Here is a 19,379-nt window from a genome sequence, read left to right on the forward strand (position 1 = left end):
CAAAATCTTGTATGCAAATATTCATGGGTGGCATTATTCACAAGAGCAAAAACTAGAAATAACCCAAATATCCATCAACTGATGAATGGCTAAACAAAAATGTGGCATATCCATACAAGGGAAGTCATTCAGCTATTAAAATGAGCTATTAATACATGCCACAACATGGGGGAGCCTCGAAAACATACTAAGAGGAAGAAGACACACAACACTTATTGTATGATTCTATTTATATGAAATACCCAGAATATACAAATCTGTAAAGACAGAGAGGAGATTAGTGGTTCCCTGGATCTGGAAAAAGGGTTCGGGAGAAGGTGAGCGCCACCCTGCTAAGGGGTAGCCTTTGGGGAGAGGAAAATGCTCTAAAATTGACTGTGGTGCTGGTTGCCCAACTCTCTGAATATATTGAAAATGACTGAATTATATGCTGTTAATAGGTGAATTATATGATATATGAGTTATCAATGAAGTTGATATATCAGAGTAGTAATATAAATTTAATATAACATACCATAATAAAGTAATAATAAATATATGTTTTAACCCTCCTTTGCTACCCTCAGTTGGGATAGGCCCCTACCCAGGAAGGGGATTCGGGGGGACAAGCAGGCCCCCCCACACACACACACCCTGAGAGCCAGAGCAGGGAGGGAGCCTTACGTGCTGAGAGCCAGAGGCCCTGCTCACTGACTCTGGGACCTGAGGGCATGTCCGGGCCTCGCTGAGCCGCAGGCCCTCGGCTCCCGGGTGAGGCAAGGAGGGCTGGGTCACTCGCAGGCAGGTCCTGAGGACCGCGAAGGTCCACGTCGAGCCCTGAGAGGCACCTGGCGCACAGTGAGCCCTCGGTAGGTGCCGCTTACTAGGAGGATCAGGCTGGAAGATGTATAAGCAGCCAGGGTGTAAAAAGTGACGGGTGCAGGGGAGAGGCTGCAGGGACCACCCCTGCCCGTCCCTGGAGCTCAGTGTGAGCCCCCAGTCTGCCTCATTGGAGCCCAGCCTCCCCCCAAGTCTGCGACTCCCACGGGATTCCCAACGGGGCCTCAGCCCCGAATCCTGCCTTTCCCCGCCCAGTCTTCTCCCTGCACCGTCGGTCAGACGTGGACCTTGGCCTCTGTGCCAGTGAGAAGGAGGAGGAATGGGAACAACTGGGACAACCAGAGATGACGCCGCTGGGCTGCAGAACCCAGTGCAGCTGCCCACCAGGGGTGCCCCAGCCCTTCCCCAGGAGGACCCCTCTTAGCCTCCCTCCTGGCTCTGCAGGCACCCCTGCCCTCCCGGGGACGCACTGAGACACCGACTGCTCCTCTGGCTGCCCAGAGCACTTTGGCCCAGCCCAGCCCTGACTCCCAACTCCACGGGGCCAAACTCCAGTGGGACGGCTGCCCAAAAGCCCTGCCATGGAACAGGGTGCCACGGCACATGAGTGCCCCTGTGCCAGCGGCCCCACAAACAATGCACAGCCGTTAACCCCACCCGCCAACCCAGCTCCAGCACCCCATTTTCTTTTATTCCGGGGAATGGGATTTATCGAACACCCACTCCTCCCCTAGATGTCCCCGACCCTCCTGTGTGCAGGGCTCCCTCCCCACTGGGGTTGCAGAGACACACAAGGCTAGAGAACAGGTGGCCCAGTCTCCCAGGGTGTTCACACTGCACTCGAGCCTGCTGCAGAAAGCCAGGCGGCTTCCCTAACTCTCTAGCTCAACGTTCGTATTCTAATTCATCCCATGGCCCCTGAGCCACATGGGAGCAAAAATGTCCAAGACCACACTTGGGGCTGTGCTGTGGAGGCCGCCACCATGGCCCTCAGTGCCACCGCTCCCACCCTGGTTGCACCTTGGAGGTTAAAGTGCAACCCAGCATTACCACCGCAACACAGCCCAGTCCCTCCCCTGGCTCCTGGCCCTCATCAGTGCTGAGACCAACTAAAATATAACATGAGTTCAAACTACTTCCAAACTGCCTCAGAGGAGTTTCACCATCTTATGTAACGGGGTGTCTGTCGGACACGCCATCCAGGGACTCAGTCCCTCACCATCACAGTCAGTAACGGAAATCTTGAATTCACCTTCAAAACAGCTCAGAGGAGCATGGAGCAGCAAACTCGTCCCAGGCCCAGCCACTTCCTTCCGCTCGGAAATCCGCCGTGGTTTCCCGCACTAGGGTGCTGGTGAAGGGGTTCCCACGTCCAGGCAGGTGCTTCCTTCCCCTGCCGGGCCTGAACCCCAGGGCTCGAGGGAAGGAAGTGCCCGCCATCCAGGCCGCCCAGACTAGGACGCACGTCTGAGACGCAGCCCAGGACACCCTTGATGAGACTGTGTTTATCAGAGCTTTGACATCACCCTGCCAAATGTATGCCACAGGATGTCCTCAGGTCTAGTTAGTTTTTCTGTATGTGGGCTCATTTTTTTCCCTCTTTTTCCCAGATTGAACCTAAACGCCTGAAGAAACAGCTTCCAAAAATCCTGAAACTCCTGAAACCAGATGATAGGATTCTGATTGTGGGGACAACACAGCGTCCCTTTGATGCTGAACTTCAGCCTTTTTGCAAAGTTTACCAAAAAATCATTTTGGTTCCCAGACCAGATTATGCTTCCAGATACGGTAAGTACTTCTACCCACTACCGTGTGCAGCACCTGAGGCCGGGCAGTCTGGTGTCGGCTTGCCGGTGTGTGAGGCCAGGAGGGGGGCCCTCATGACCCAGGGCCACCAGGTGACAGAAGGGGAGTCTGTGCACTGGAGGGGTGTGTGCGCCTGGACGTCAGCCAAGCTTGGTGCTGTAAACGTAAGCCACTGGGTCACAAGAGCACCGGAATCGCCGTTCTATTGTTAACATAATTCTTTTTAGCCAAGACAAAAAAAATTGGACAAAGATTATTATTTGGCCTCTGAAGGTGACAAAGCCCTGGTGGGTATTCATTTTTCTTTGGCACCTAGGTTGGGGCCTCCCGTCTTGTGCCCGTGGTGATATGTGTTTTTTATAGAGCACCATTTCTTTTCACCAGGTTGATTTTTCTTTAATTTTCCAGTGTCAAAGTATTAGTCCAGGAGCATGTTAACTTAAACACGAAATAGAAGAGCTTGCTTTTCCAATTTTTTTCTTCTTGAACAGAGAGATTCAAAATCCACTTCTTTTGAAACTTATTTTTAAATGGCAACAGTACTAAAACAGTGACCCCAGGAGGCAGGGCCATGAAATCGGAAAGAGCCGTGACCCGCGGGCTTTGACGAGTCCTGGTTCTGAATCCTGCTGGGCCGCCAAGTAGCTGGACGCCCTTGACAGCTCGGCTGGCCTTCTGAGCCTGCACCTCTCCCTCTGTCAAGCAGGAGGGCCGCTGAGTTCACAGGGCGTTGGGGGCCCTCCTCCGCGTGGCTAGCAGACCGTCTCCTGCCAATGGGCCCCCGGGAGAGCGTGAGGAGAGGAGGGCGGCCAGGCGGCGGTGCGGGCCGGGGAGGAGTCAGAGACGGGATGGAGGATGGCAGTGCCGGTGCTGCTGGTCGCTTCTATTACCAGTTGCCACGGAACAAACCTCCCCAGCGGCTTAAAACAAATTCGTCCGTCTCGAGGTGCTGAGGGTTCCCCGGGCCCAGCTGGCAGTTCTCCTTGAGGCTGAGGTGTGGCGGCAGGATGGCAGTTTGGATTCAGTTGTCTGACGTGCAGGGCTGCACATCAGGGTAGCTCACTCTCGTGGCTGGAGCCTAGCCCTGCCGCCACGTGGCTTTGCACAGCACCGCAGCCGGGAGCCCCGGGAAGAGCAAACCCTTCCTGAGGTTCAGGCAGAGGCTGGCAGGGTTCTTGTGACCCAGCCTCAGAAGTCAGAGTCATTTCACCACGCTCCGCTGGCCAGGGGCAAGTCACAGGGTGCCCAGCTCAAAGGGCAGCAGGCCCCACAGGGAACAGACCCTGGAGGCGTGGCTCTGGGAGGCGGTGCGTCACCTCCCGCGGTGGGGGTGACCTGGCAGGTTTGGTGTAGAGATGGGGGTGGAGGGGTCAGCGCTGGAAGTGGTGGTGGCAGCATGGTGCTATGCAGATGACAGGGTTCACGGCGCAGCAGTCCAGGGAAAGGTGGTGGCCGCAGCGTGGTGGCAGTGCCTGGCATGAATGACAGCAATGCAAGTGGCTAGGTCAGGCCTGTTTCCCTGAATCCTTCTTCAGTCACAGTAGCACAACCGCAACAAGGGGGTGCAAGGCCCTTGCCGGTCAGTCCTAGGCTCCTGGCCAATGTTATTGCTAAAAGAATAGCCCTCTGTCCCCAGCACACTGTGACTCCCAGCCTGTTAGCCACTCCATCTGCAGGCCGCTCTTTCTGTCTTGACAAATTGTGATCCTGGCTTCATAAGTCAGTGTTACACCAAAGTAGATGACTTTGCTCTCGATTATTTCACCACTGGCCAGAAGGACTCCCACGGCCACACCAAGGCTCAAGGGGCCCGGGGCGTGTGTCCAGCCCAGGAAGGAGAGAGCAAGGGAGGGTGCGCACTGGAGTGTCAGCCCATGGGAGGCCGTGCAGGGTGCCTCACTCCTGGCCTGCTCAGACCTCTCCCAATCTCTCTCCTTACCTAGATCTCTCAAGCACCCTCTTTTTTTTCTTTGCATCATGCATATATTTAAGTTATCTTAATGGAATGAGGAGGGTGTTACTAATTTTAAGGGACTAGAGCATTATTCTTGACTTTGAACTGAACAGTTTTTGTTGTTTGACAAAACCATAGGCCCCTTAAAGATAAAGCTATTGATATATAACAAGACAGTTGTGTTCTTCTGATAAAATGCCAGGTCTCTGCAAACACCCAGATCCCATTACAGAGTCCCATCTGAAGCTCCTCATGGTGGCATCATAGGAGAGGAAGGAAAAAGTGTCCCCTCCCCTGTTGGTAGGCGACAGACCTGCAGGAAGTGACCCTCTTGGGCGCACAGCTCTGTCCACTAAACTACATGCTTCTTTCTTGGTGGGTGATTTGTTCGGGCTGCCATTCTTGCCAACCTCATAAATGCTGTCCAGCATTTCCTCTAGTGACCTTGTGGCCTTCATAGCCACAGTGGCTGGGACATTCATCTTAAAGGCTGTTCCTGTCTTTGTAGCCATCAAAAATGGTCCCTCCCAGTCCACAGAGCATGGGCTGCAAACCCCTAACTTGGGCCTCTGCTTGGCCATCTGTCTGCCAGCAGCAGAGCGTCCAGGTGGGCAGGAACATTCACTGTCCGCATTCCCCAAGGCAGCGTGGGCTGTGACAGGGCTGAGCGGCAGAGGGTGGGCCAGCCTGAGGAGACTGGGTCCTTAAGGTTTACCGAATATAATTCAGTATCTATCTCCTTTCCCCAAATCAAGCTGTTTCCTTCAAAATATCTGCAAGGAAAATCCACCTGCAAGGTTGAGTAATGCCCGTCAGGCCCCCAGAAACCCCTTTGGGCGTCCTCGCCTCCACATCCCTAATACTTTCTCCTCTTGTCTCTCTTCCCCGGGGTTTGTTTCACTAAGAACCCAATTCATCACCGACCCCACCCAGGACCCAGTGTCTGGTCGGATGAGTCAGTCCACATCTTCCAATTTTCCTGGAATTATGGGCTTCAGAAGCCAGAGGTCATCCTTATTATTCCATATGAATTTTAAAGGCTGTGGCATCTTGAGCACTGGTAGGGATGGAGTCAATTTGGAACATCAAAAGCAGAGAAGGAGTCTGACAGCAACTCATCTACCTCCTGTCCTCCCTGACCTCCAGTCCTCCCTGGCCTCCAGTCCCTGGCCTCTGGTACTTCCTGGCCTCCAGTCCTCCCTGGCCTCGAGTTCCTGGCCTCCAGTCCTCACTGCCACACCACTGTCACACACCCAAGTCTGTTGTGGTTTTGTGTTTCCCCCCAGCATTGCTGGGCTCCAGGGCTCTCTGTGTGGCTTCCGCCTCAGTGAGCCCACCAGGCTGGGGTTTGCCCCGCACCTGACTCCCTGGAAGCTATACAAGGGTCCAGAACCCATTGGTGGCTTTGTGAAAGCACCAGAAGCAATTCGTTTAAAGGTTAGTAGGTCTGCTTCATCAAACACAAGAAGGAAGTCAAGCCTGGTTCTCTTGCCCGCTCTCTGGATCCTGAGGTGGCTGCGGGCCGCGGCCTGTCCCACCGTAGCTCACCCTCACCCACAGCGTTCCCTGTGGCGCCTCCATTAGAAATGGTGAGCTTTGGGAAGCAGTCAGTGATTTATATATTTTGAGAAATCTTAACCAAAACTCTACATGAATATCAAATATCACACATTTTAAAGGATCAGCAGTGTATTTACATGTACTCACTAGACCAAAGTACAGTTTTTTGCTCCATTACTGACGAATGCAGAGAGATTCCTCACTTGCGAAGGTAGGAAGGCTGTGACTCAGCTAACAGGGAGGCAGGGCCAGGAGCTGAGTACTTGTTTCTGGGGAGCCCTTCGCCCTCACCCCTTGCCTGCTGACCACTTGGCTCCATGCTAAAGGTAGGAATTGTGCCCATGGGTGCCCAGGGCTGACGCTGCTCTGAGTTCCCAGCCCGGGTTAGCCACTGGGTCCTCAGCTTCGGGGCACGCTGTCCATGACTCTGCCACAAAGCGTGTTCCCTTCTCAGCTTCCAGTCACGACTCAGACCTGTCTGCACTTTCCCTAGATGTTATAAGTGTGAATGGGAGACATACTAGATCCCAAGGGACGATGTTGTCTGGTTGTTCTGTGTCTTTTTACCATGGCTGTATTTTCTGCTTTCTGACGCTACAGCAGTTACATTTGGATCAGGGCAATCCCCACCTCTTGCGATCTGTTTTACATGAATATGCTGTGACACAGTATTCTGTAGTTTATTTTGTATCATCTTTTATAATTGACGTTTTAATAAGCACTAGGAAACTTTGGTACAAAATTGGGTGACTCATAATAATTATAATTACAATAACAACAGTAATGCAGCTACAGGAAATAAAGCGCCCACCTTTTGCTAGCACGGTGGTCTTCCAAGTTCTCTATACACATTCTTGCATTTATTTCTCAGAGAAGCCGGAGCCTCTACTCCCATTTCACAGGCAAGCCTATGATGGGTTCAAGCTCAAATAAACCCACCAAGGAAGTAGGAGAGTTGACCAGGGTGGTTAAATGTTGCTTTAGGTCAATTCAGGGCCACACATGGCTGCTGATGCCTAACCTTCTACAGCTGGGAAACACCATAGGCCTGATGGTAAAATGTACCCCTTCCAGCAGCTCAGCCCCCCACAGGGCCAAGGACACCCCCCAAACCAAAGAGAACAGTGAAGGTGGATTGTCTGGATAACTCACGGCCCCAAAGCCAGGCTCTCTGCTGTGGCTCGTGGCTACATTCGGCTCCTTGACAGGAATTTGACCTTTTCATTTTATCAGGTATTTTTGCATCAATGTATTTGGATAATCTAGTCATTTAACACACCTTACAGTGCTCAGATCATGTAGAAACATGATTTTTTAAAAATCTGTTTCATACATCGTCACAGAAGGTCACAGCACTTGAGGGACATTGGCCCAGATCTCCCCAGTGCTGAGAAGGTGGCCTCGCTGAGGTCCCCACTTTGCTCGCATCAAGGTGCACCTGGCTCAGCGCCAGGGAATCTCATGCACTTCCCCCTCTTCACAGAATGGACGAGCTCTCAAAGCCACTCCACATGTCTGGGGGTCCTTTCCCTCTCCAAAGTTAAGTAGACATCAGGAATAATTTCATTATTCCTTTTCATAATATCCGCACTTTCCAAGAGGAATCTCTCTGTTACCCCCAGGTTCCCCAATCCAGAGAACAGCTGGCACCCATCTGGGGGATTTCAGTCGACCTATGCATGTTCACAGTCTCCAAGGCAGAGAATAAGGGTCAAATTGCTCTATTTAATATGATGTGTAATATATGTCTCACACCCAGCGGGAACTGTGCCCCACAGTGACTAATGGAAATTGTAATCTGCATTGAATTCCACACATAAAAATAATGTAAGAAAAAAGCTTCATAACTAAAACCAAAAAAGTTAAACAACTAATTATACAAACAGTTGGGAAAATAAAATAGTCTGATGAGCAGAGATCCCATACACACCCGATGTGAACTTCCAGTTTTGAAGGATTCAGAAAATTTTGAAATTCTGAAAAGCTTTTTGAAGAAATAGAAAGATGCAATTTTAAAGACTAAGCATCATTAGAAGTACCTCCCTGAAACCATACTGACCCTGATTCAACTTTCCCGGGTCCATTCACAAGGGACTTGTGGATCTGTAGACCTCAGGACCATCAGTATGTATGTCTTACGGAGGAAAGCATTTACTTATGTGGTTTTCTCCTCATTTGAGTAACAAATGAATTGGAGTAGACTCCCATGCATTCCTTTCTCGATGAGACGCACCTTTGTACCGAGAACTAGATTAATATGACTTTCTCTGTGGTGACACTTGATCTCTGTCTTTTCTACCATCCTGGATACCACAGTGTTGTGGAAACAGATCATTCAACGTGGCGGAGGAGTCATTACTAACGCTCTGAATGTGAGTTGCCTGGCCAAGGTCACCGATGGCTTCACCCAGGGACACATAGTCCAGGTGGTTAAAGGTGTGCTCACAGAACGGAGACTCCGGCAGCAAACCTACAAACCGCTCACCGCAGTGGAGTTCATCGCAGCGCTGACCAGCACGAGTCCCGTGTACCAAGAGGAAGAAGACAGCTTTAAGGTAAGCGGAATGCCTGCACCGCCAGCTCACAGCAGCAAACACCTGTCACGTCACCCCCTCCCTGTGGCCCCCAGAGTTTGAGGAATATAAACTGTCATATACAATGACATTTTGAAACTCAAAATTTGGGGATCACAGAATCTTCCCAGCCTTAGTCGTCAAACACGAAGTAGCAGCTTCAAAACCGTTGGATTCACACACGCACCTCTTGGTTCCCACTGGTTTTTACTCCATATTTCACACAATAGAACAAGATTTGCATAGAGAAAACTATTCCCAAAATAGCGTTATTTCAAGCCAGTGCTGCCCTGTGCCGTGTTTGTTGCAGCACACTTCATCAGTGCACTTAAATGGGAAATCACAAGAAAACTCACCAAAGTTCAGTTTTCCAATTTGTGAATACATTCTGGGGTGACCACAAGATTTTTCATATCTAGAGGAACTTTGAGAATCAACTCCTCCAGATCCTCTTTTATAGGAGGAAAAGACGTCAGCCAGGGAGCACAAGCACAAATGACATCAGGGGGTCCCTGACACCCAGGCCAGTGGACGTGCCTCAAAATCCTCTTAATCAAACTGCACTAGTTGGGGTGAGGATTTAATAATATGGGTGAACTGTTGAACCACTGTGGTATATACTTGAAACCAATATAAGATGGTATATCAACATAAATTAATGATACCACAAGAAAGTAAATATTCCTCAGGGGGGAAAAAAAACACAAATTAGGTATAAACTGTAAAAACTGATTTTATTAGTCTCTAGTGAAACTTTCCTAAAGAAAACTATGTATTTTCAATTAAAACTGGTACAATATTAATTCCTTGTCCTCCAATAAAATATTTGGAAAATCTAAAAAAAGAAAAAGGACAACTGGGTTGTCTTTCTGGATCTGGGCCAACTGGGAAGACAAGGGGCAGGGGATTATATCCGTGCGATTATGCCCACCACCATCTCGGGCACACAGTCACCAGGAAAGGGACCGCAAGCTTTGCTCAAGCCTCACATCTCTGGAAGCATGCTGGAGATTAGGGAAATTCCCCTCTACAACGTACCATTTTTCTACCAACTCTAAATCTGTGTCTCTCTCCTGCTTTGCCACCACTGCTTCAGTGAAGATGGAAACTAGTCACAGTACTGACCCCTGAAACAATGGCCTAGCACAGGGGTTGGTAAACTTTCCATAAAGGGCCAGATAGCAAATATTTTAGGCTTTGAGAGCTATGCAATCTCTGTCACAAGTATTCAACTCTGTGTCACAGTGCAACCGCACCCATACACAATGTGTAAATGCTTGAGCATTGCGTATTCCAGTAAAACTTTTTTTGAAAAAACAGGCAACAGGCCAGATACAACCCATTTGCCATGGCTTGCTGACCCTGGCTTCTAGCCGCGCTGAAAAGAATCACTTCCAACTCTAAAATGGAGTTTTTGCCAAGCACTTGAATGAATATTCCTCTTAGGTGTTTAAACCTTGCTAGAATTAATTGCAAATATTTATGCTTTTCAAGGGATATGTTCTTTTCTGAAACTCCCAATTTTTTTCTCCTTTCTAAAATAATAATTTTCCTTCTTTTCCTGAGGAGCTAGGTCTAGAGCATTAGAACTTATGCTTTGCCTTAGGGGGTTTTTAACTTTCCAAAGTGACCTCTGGTAGTCTTTCTATCTGTTATAGGTGCTTGGGGTTTGGTAACTATAACCATCATATTATTCAAGAGAATAAAATGCTACCATTTTATAAGCTGAGAGGAGAACACATATGCTTCTCACATCTGCTAGTGGCATTTGATCACTTTATTCATTTTTTAAGGAAACCAAGTCATTTTATTACTGTCACCACTAGCCCCACCCCTGAATCCATTTCTGCTTCTCATCATAGCTCTAGGGCTTGGCATAGTGCCTGGCCCCAGCTAGATGGTCAATAAACTGGTTCAGTGGCAAATTTATTGACCAGAAGGACAGATGGACTGGCACTGTCACCCACTCCTGAATAAGGTAATACCATGGCTTTAGCTGCTTGTATTCAAACTGATCGCTTTGGCCCTCAGAAATTTTATTTACCTAATTGTGCTTCCGAGAACATGTGAGATTAATTCTCCACATACACTGTACCCTGCTCCATGGACATGATGGAGAAAATACTCCATGATAGCGATGGTGGTAAGCATAATAACGCTAGCTAGTACTCATTGACTACTTATGCACCAGGAGCTCTATTAACTCATTTGGACCTCAAGATCCCCTACTTTACAAATGAGGAAACCGAGTTAAAGAGAGGTTAAGTAGGCAGAATAATGGCCTCCAAAAAATATCTGTATCCTAGTCCCTAGAGCCTATAAATAGGTTACATGACGAAAGGGAATTAAGGTTGCAAAGGCAGTAATCAGCTGAGCTTAAGACAGATGATCCTGAACTATCCTGGTTAAGTCAGTGAGATCATAAAGAGTAGAAGAGAGAACCAGAGGGGCAGCAGTGTGGGGAAGAGGCACTGGTACCCGACACAGCCCGGCACTGCCGGCCTGATGGACAAGGGGCCGCAAGCCAGGAAAGGGGGTCGTCTCTGGAAACTGCAAAGGGCCAGGGGACAGATTCTCCTCCCGACTTCCAGAAAGGAACACAGCCTGTTGACCCCTTGATTGTGGCCCAGTGAGGTCCATTTTGGACTTTTGACTGCAGACCTATAAGATAACAAATGTTTGTTTTAAGCTTCTAAGTTTGTGGTAATCTGATATGACAGGAACACACACACATACACAGGAGACAAGGTGACTTGTTCCAGGTCACGCGGCTAAAAAGGAACAGAGCTGACTTACTTACTTGCAAGCCTTACTCCAAAGACCATATCCTATATGTTAAATAAATTCTGCACCATCTCAGTAAATCAGGCGTTCATCACCTTAAGTAACTTGGCCGCCTCACCTCACATTGAAAAGAGGGCCAAACCTAAGTGTAGGATGAGAAAATCCTGATGTGCCAGAAACAAAGATAAATCTCAAACACACGAACAACCACATGCCTGGCATGCAGCAGGGAGAGAAAGATAAGGGATAGAAAACAAAACAAGATTAGGAGTCATGGGAGATAAGACGGCACCCTCTGCTGCTTCTATGATGGGATCTGTGATATCCCAGTATCACCAAGGAGAGCTGACTTTAAAACGTCATTATAAGGCCTGTTTCTTAATTTGGGGTTAGAGGGCTATGTAGAAGCAGCTACAGTATTGCTTGGAAGGGAGGAGTAATGGGAGAGAGAGACCAAAACAAAACCTCCCATTCACAATGAATCTGAAAATCAAAATCCAAAACATTTTAGGAAATCTGTGTTAAGTACAATCTGACAAAAGTGTTTGAATTAATAAAATACAGATGATCAAGAAAGTAAATGAAGGCATAAGTTCTGCTAAAGATGTACACAGAGTTTTGAAACAAAGATGGGCAGACAGAGAATAAGAGATAGGTGTGAAAAAAATCACAAAAAGAATGCTTAGAAATGAAAAATACAGAAATTAACCTAAAAAGGCAAAAAATAAAAGAGGTATGAACTCTGGGCTAGACATGGTCAAGGAGCAAATTCAGTGGACTTGGGGATGGTCCTGGGGAGCTCTCATAGAAGGCAGCACAGAAAAACAGAAAGATAAAATCTATAAACTGCAATTAAGAGCATTTGAAGACATTGACACCCAATTTGCAGAAGCTCTAGAAAAGAACAGATGTAATATCAGAGGAACAGTTACTTGACAAAATACTTGCTGAGAATTTTCCTGAATTAAAGATGAGTTCTCAGATTAAAAATAAACTCCAAATGATCAGAGAACAAACAAAAATAAATCCACACCGATATGCATTATTGTGAACCTGACAGCCAGTCTTAAAAGATACCAGATTGCCTGCAAAGAGACAACAACTAGGAAATCAGACGACAACAGATACCAGGAGACTGATCATTTTTGCAAAATGCTAAGGAAAATAACCATCAACCTAACATTTATATCCAGCTAAATTAACACCCAAGAGACAGTAGAAATAAAGACATTTTAAGACAGAAAAACTGAGATGGCTTCCCACTCACAACCACTTCAGAGAGGAATTTGAAAATATCAAGTAAAATTGAAGGTGCTCATCATCTACAAACCCAGGAATTCTATTTCTGTGTATATACGCCTACAAAAGTTTTCTCATGTATATAAGGAAAAATGTAAAGCTGTGAATTTTAATGTTACTCATAACAACAGAAATTTGGAAATGGCCTCTATGCCCATCAATAGGAAAACTGAAGCTGGACTGGTGGGAGGCCAGAAGGTGTGAACCGTGGGAGGCCATACAGACACTCTGAGGGAGACTGTTGGTAACACGGCAGAGATACGGGGCCAAACTACCAACAGAGCACCTAGTGATGTCAACTGCCTCTGTGATGACAGTTCTCCCAACTGTCACCTTTTATTTGAAACTTGAAAAGTATTTTGGTTAGCCGTGCATGAATCATGGGGGCCATTCACATTACCAAGAAAACCCACACCCTCATGACAGAGTAAGAGCCCCAGGAAGGTAGGTGGCTTAGTCGGGAGGGGCTGTTGGTTAGATGTGAGTCTCTGGAACTGTTAGCTCCCTGGGGTAGAAGTTTGTGACTGTGTAGAAAGACAGATTGGAAAACCACTGAGAAAAAATTTGTATCGGACATACACTAAATGCCCAAAGTTTAATGGCTGCTTGCCCCTTCCTCTGTAGCATGCTTTTCTTTATTTTTAGGATTATTCAAGTGAATTCATGTCATTTTGATATTCTCCTAAATATCTGTTTTATTTCAGAACTGGTATGCCAAAACCCCTATGGGTAAAAAGCGCGCCTTGGCATCCACAGGAGGTAACACAGAAAAGGACAAGGAGAAAGGAAAGAAGGAAAATAAAGGGAAGAAGGGAAAGTTCTGAGGAACCATCCTTGGCCTCTCCAGGGGTGGAGGCGGCCCAGCTCCAGGGGGAAGACTCCCCTCCAGCCCTGCACGCACTCAGTTAGGTCTTCAGTGACCTGACCACCAAGTTGCTTCTAGAGCTTGCAATTGTTTCTTAATCTATTTAAAGTTCTTATATAACAAAAAGTCACTCTTCACACATGTCACAACCTTTTTCAAGTTTGATACTTCATCTCATCAGTACCAGTTGCCAAATTTATAATTCAGTAATTAGAAAATACTCTAATTTAACAACTAGTAAGTAACTTGAGTCTGTCACCAGCACACTAGCTTTTTATTAATCCATATATTCTGCGTATTATTTTGCACATATTTTAATAAATTGATTCTTTGCTCTATTAATATATTTTGTATAATGGAGTAAAAACTGTTGCCCTTGAGCTGACCCAGTAACTTGGTTTCGAAAGCTAAAGAAAGATCCTTAAAATTAACTATCTTAGTCTTTTGAATTTGAAGATGGGGAACCCGAGGCCCAGGGTCACATAGCTAATAACTGGGACATTGGACAAAGTGCTGGGCTCTCCACACCCAGTCTAGTGCACTTGAGCAGCACTGGAACCCTGGCAAGCAATGGCTGGATGACACCTCCTACCTAAAAATAGGGTGGATGTGGACAAGAGAAACCCCTAGTGAAGAAGTAAGAAATGTTAAATAAGAAAGTTTAAAGAACAGAAAAATAAACATCGAAAGATAAATTTAAATTTTGTGTGAATATGAAACATTATTGATGGAAGATAAACAGGTCAACCAGTCAGAAGAAGAAGGATTAAACTGAGGTGAATGAATTTAAGTTGAAATTTAAGAACACCCTACCAGACATGTTACGCCCTAGAAAGTGGTACAATCTGCTACTCTAGACCAAGGTGGCTCTTCAGGTTTTCCCATAGTTCCCAGCAGGTTAGCTCTTCAATGCCCAAGACCAGTAGCCATTGCCAGGAATCCCCTGGCCACCAGCACACACCCCTCAGCCTGACACCAATAAGGGCAAAGAGAGACAGCCACAGGCCCACACCCTCTGGACATGTTCTGCACACACCAGAATGCAGCCCCTCCGCCCCTGATCTCTCGGACTCTGCTTTCTGAGTGCCCTGCCCTGGGCTTGCCTTCTTATACCAAGTAAACCCCAATTTCTGCAGACTGGCCCTCTGCTTACCTACTTCAGACTATGTCTGGCCATGGCCCACAGTGGCCTGAGAGATGATGGCAGAACTCCCCACCCCTCTAACCTCAGAGAGCAGTTTGATCTCTGAAGGATGGTTGCGCCAAGACCCTTTCTATCACATATCATGGGAAACAGACCCTTGGTTATGTATGACCCAAAAAGAGACCTTCAAGGTGCTAGGGTCTGATGTTTATTGAAGAACAGGATCTGGATTGGACAGAAATGAAATCATGAGAACTGGAAAGAAAGAAACTTCATGAAAATGTTACAAGTAGACAATATCATTTGGTCTTAATTTAATGACAGGTATGCTTTCTCAGAACACACAGACATGTGCTGGTTATAACACATGCATTTGAGCAGCCCTACCAAACACAACTGCCTGCAAGTGACAGAAATGATGTTCTGGTCTGTGCTTCCCACGGAGCAGCCAATTGTCACTCATGGCTGTTAAGCACTTGACATGTGGCTGGTGCAACCAATCAACTAGATTTTTTTAATGTTAATTTACATGTAAATAGCCACATGTGGTTAGTGTGACTAGTATGATGAACGGGACAGCTTTAGAGTGACTTGAGATTCTCAACAACTGGTAAAGATGGTCTAAACATCCTCCCAAGGTGCTCACTCACTCTCCCAGTTCAGACTGAGATGTGACCTCCACTGGTCAAACTATAACTTCCTGCCCTCCCCAGTGCTAGGTTTTCCCTCTTGTACCCCGTGGCTCCCAGCGGCCAAGGCCACTTCCTTGTCACCACACTCGGTGATGTGGCCTCCACCCTACCCCACCTGGGCGAGCTGTGCCCCGCTCACAGATGCCCTCCGCTCTGCTCTGCAGAGACCCTGGCTGTGTCACTGCAAACTCCATGCTGTAGCCTGGCACACGTGGCATTTACACCACAGCTCCAGCTCTGTGTGTGTGGCAGGGGGTGTGTGGACACATCCACATGCACACATACATTACACTTTTTACAGAAAAAGTAACATGTCAGACATTGTTCTACCCCCTTATCTTTTCACTTAATAACATATTATTTCATATCAGCACACATAGATTGACCTCCTTTCATATTAGCGACAAAATGCCCCACTTTGTGGGGTGGCATCATTTATTTAGCCAGTTGAGTCTCTGACAGACTTTAAGATTGACATCCACTGTTTTGCTGCCCATCAGTAACACACTGATGACATTATACATCTTCATAATCTTTATAATCTTTATACATTATTCTTTGCGGGCATGTACAGGGGAAAAAAATGTAGGGTAAGTTCCTAAGAGGGAAGTTAACTGGGTCGATTAACCCAGGCATCTTCAGTCTGTGGCTCTTGCCAGGCTGCAGGACAGGTGCTCCCCATGCCTGTCATGCAGGAGAATGCCCGTGACCTGTCGTCACCCCCAGGGCAGCTTAGCAAACTGAGCCAGTCCTCAATCCACTTAAAATCCAAAGCCCCTTGGAAAGGTGAGGCAGCCATGTGCTACACCTCCCACTTTTACCTGATGTGGAGATTGAAGAAATGATGTGGGGAAAGGAAACAGCACAGAGGGTTGGGTAGGGGCTGGCGAAGCTGGTGGAAGGAAGGGAATGGATGCTTCTTGGGAGTTCACCTGGGCTTGAGCTGTTCTTGGGCCATTGTGTGACATGCAGCTCCACGTGAGCACGTTCTTAAGTGAAGGGGACAGTAATTAATGCCATTAACCCTCATTACGGGAGCGTTCTACAGAATGGAATCTGATTAAGGTGGAATAAAAGCTCTCGGTGGCCCGGCACTCGGCCTGCCCTGAGAGAAGAGCAGGGCACGGGTCCAGAACCACTGTGTGAATATGCAGCCTTTCTTCAAGATGGTTCCAGGGCCATCGGGGCTCAACGAATGTCTGCCTTCACAGCAAGCAGGGTTAGAGCACCCGAGTGCTAAAGAATGTGCTTTTGAGACTGCCTAACCATACACCCACGTTGAACACAAAGACAGTCATTGCGGCAGGTATCACAGGGCTATTTCACAAGAGTGACATTATTTTCACCCACTAATGACACTATGGGACCCAAACCTCTGAGAGAAGTGGCTTCTGATGTCCTTTAAAGTCAAGAGGTTCATTTGAGTTGTGGGGTGATGCTAACAAATGCAGAGGGGCAATAAAAGAGAGTGGACCTGAAACCAAGCTACCTCGGCAGTGAGCTCTGGAAAACCAAAAACACATTAGCCCAAAACGCGGGTCTCCAAGCACCTGACACCCCTGCCACCAGAATCACGTGTCTGTCCCTACCTGGTCCACAAGAAGACCATTTCGCTAGACCTCCCAGCCATGGCACAGCAGGGCTTCCTTGTTCAGTACAAAGTGCGGTGCAGGGAATGTGCGAGGCCAGATGGGCACAGTGGGGGTGCATACCTGACAGCCCTGCCCTGGCTTGGGGCTCCGGGGGACACAGCCTGCTCATCCCTGCAGGAGCCCTTTGGGACGGAGAATCTGGGACTGCACGTGTAGGTGGCATGTCTGATTCCTTAGCGCTTCACAAAGGCTGCCCTCAGCACCCACGTAGTTCCCTAGGGCAGCCAACTCAGGGCCCCTGGCCCCCGGGGCGCACTCATGAAGGGTCTGCTGCCCCATAGGCCCTCGGCGCCTCTCCTCTCCCACTGTGCCTTGGAGGCTAAGTGGGAACCGGCTCTGAGGCGGTCTGGCCTCCCCATGTTCCAGATCAGCTGTCACAGGACTGCCTCCTTGCCCAAGGCGACTGACCCAGTTCCTCCATGGCAAACGCACGCAGGGCCTTCCTCTTTTGTTCTAGGGCCAGGCCAGCCACACACATACGTACACACAACACCCAACACATGCTGCTCACTATACAGACACATGATGCACACAGAGCTCACCATGTGTACATACGCAAACACACATACAGATATATACACACAGAGACACACATTCATCATGCACAAACACGTTTGCATACATATGCATAAGCACACATAAGTGTACCCCTCCTACAGCCCCCATTTCCTCAGTTGGGCTGCTGGCAGATGCCACGGCTCTCGCACTCTGAGCCTCAGGTGTCCCTCTGGGGCTACAGCAGGGACCCGGAGCAGCAAGTGGGGGAGGTGCCCAGCAGGTGCTCCTGGCCCCAGCAAGTGGGGGTGGTGTGTTTACTGTGTTTGCTGAGTGAGGATGCCAGGAAAACATCCGCTTCCTGCTCCTCACGGGTCAGGGGCCCCCAGCTGCAGCAGGAAAAGCTGACGCAGAGCCTGGCCCCCAGCTACACGCGGCGCCGAGGCAGGAAGGGCCACCCAGCCCCTGGGAGCACCATGCGGCCACCACGCCCAGGTGCACCACCTCTGCCAGCCCAAACCGCTGGCCCCACTTTCCAAGCAGGGCTCAGAGAGGTTAAAGGGGCTCCCCCAAGCCTCAGAGCTGCTCCCCAACACCAAGAACATGCATGCGACTCCGAGGAGCCCCCGGGAGCCATGCTTGCTTCCATGTCCATAAAAGATAAGGCATCAGTGCCATGAAGATCCTTCCAGCTCTAAGTTCCTGTTGCCAACAGGCCAAAGCATTCCAGAGATGAGGGGTCTGTAAGATTCCAGAGACAAGGTGTCTGTAAGCCCATGACAGTCATTCGTGATAGGAGGTCTGTGGCCAGGTTCACCACACATCCTGAACACCTGGGCTCTGGACACACCCTTGAAAAGGCACCTGAAATATATCACAGGGCAAAGCCCTTTACATGCCAAGGAATATTCAGGGTACACACATGGCACCACAGGGCCAAGGTTTTTATCCGGAGAGATGCAAGACCCGGGGCTTAGGAGAAAGGCAGAGAGCTGGAGCACAGAGCTGGGCGCTCTCGCTGGGCACGTGGTCCTCTGAGCGCCCGGGCTTCTTTTATGCCCAGAGCTACAGCATGAGGGCTGGACCTGTCTGCCAGAGGGCATCCGTCTTGGAGAGCAGGGTCAGTATTTGTCTGTGATGGTTGGCCTGTGACCCCACCTTTCTCAGCACCCTCAGGAGGCGCCCTGGGGGTCCCGCCTCTGCATCCGCTAAGAGGCAGCGAGCCCCTCGCACCAACCTAGCGTCCTGCTGGCACTGCTGGGACAGTCAGCTCTGTCGGTAGTGGTAGCCCCCACTCTGGGCCCTTGCCCCTCTTCATTTCCTATTAGCCTTTACCACCATCCGACATGGCAGAAACCTACCCGCTCTCCGCCCCACCCCTCACAACACACACAAGCTGCGCCACGATGCACGGCCCGCCCTACGAGCAGCTGAGGCCCGGACAAATCAGCGAGATGGCAAATGGCTGGAAGCTTCTACTGCGTTCAGCCCTGGAGAGTTTATTGAGGTGGGAGAGAGCAGAGAAGCCCATGGGAAGGATTCTATGGGCCAGGCCTGCAGTGGTGTATATATCAGCACAAGTACAAAAAATAGGTAAGTAAGTATTCCCTGATGACACCTTCCTTATCACCACACAGTCACTTAGCCACCCCCAAGTGCCGGAGAGGGCGGGCAACCTCGCGTGACCGAGTGACAAAGCGGCCTGTCTGCCTCCACCCTGCATTTGTCTCCTCTGC

At 48.8% G+C, this 19,379-nt stretch overlaps 1 protein-coding gene across 3 annotated transcripts in view; it reads left to right on the plus strand.

Moving 5' to 3' along the window:
- The window catches only part of DRC11 (dynein regulatory complex subunit 11), a 157,192-nt gene extending 143,186 nt beyond the window's left edge, over window positions 1-14,006 (plus strand). For all 3 annotated transcript variants that reach the window (XM_037009733.2, XM_037009732.2, XM_037009735.2), the window contains 3 exons: window positions 2,430-2,607; window positions 8,456-8,694; window positions 13,500-14,006. In XM_037009733.2, coding sequence (XP_036865628.2) covers window positions 2,430-2,607; window positions 8,456-8,694; window positions 13,500-13,619 — 537 coding nt within the window. In that variant the 3' untranslated portion in view covers window positions 13,620-14,006. The remainder of the gene's footprint in view (window positions 1-2,429; window positions 2,608-8,455; window positions 8,695-13,499) is intronic.
- Window positions 14,007-19,379: the final 5,373 nt, after the last annotated feature.

The sequence above is a fragment of the Manis javanica genome, chromosome 12 (assembly GCF_040802235.1).
Source record: "Manis javanica isolate MJ-LG chromosome 12, MJ_LKY, whole genome shotgun sequence".
NCBI classification, from domain to species: domain Eukaryota; kingdom Metazoa; phylum Chordata; class Mammalia; order Pholidota; family Manidae; genus Manis; species Manis javanica.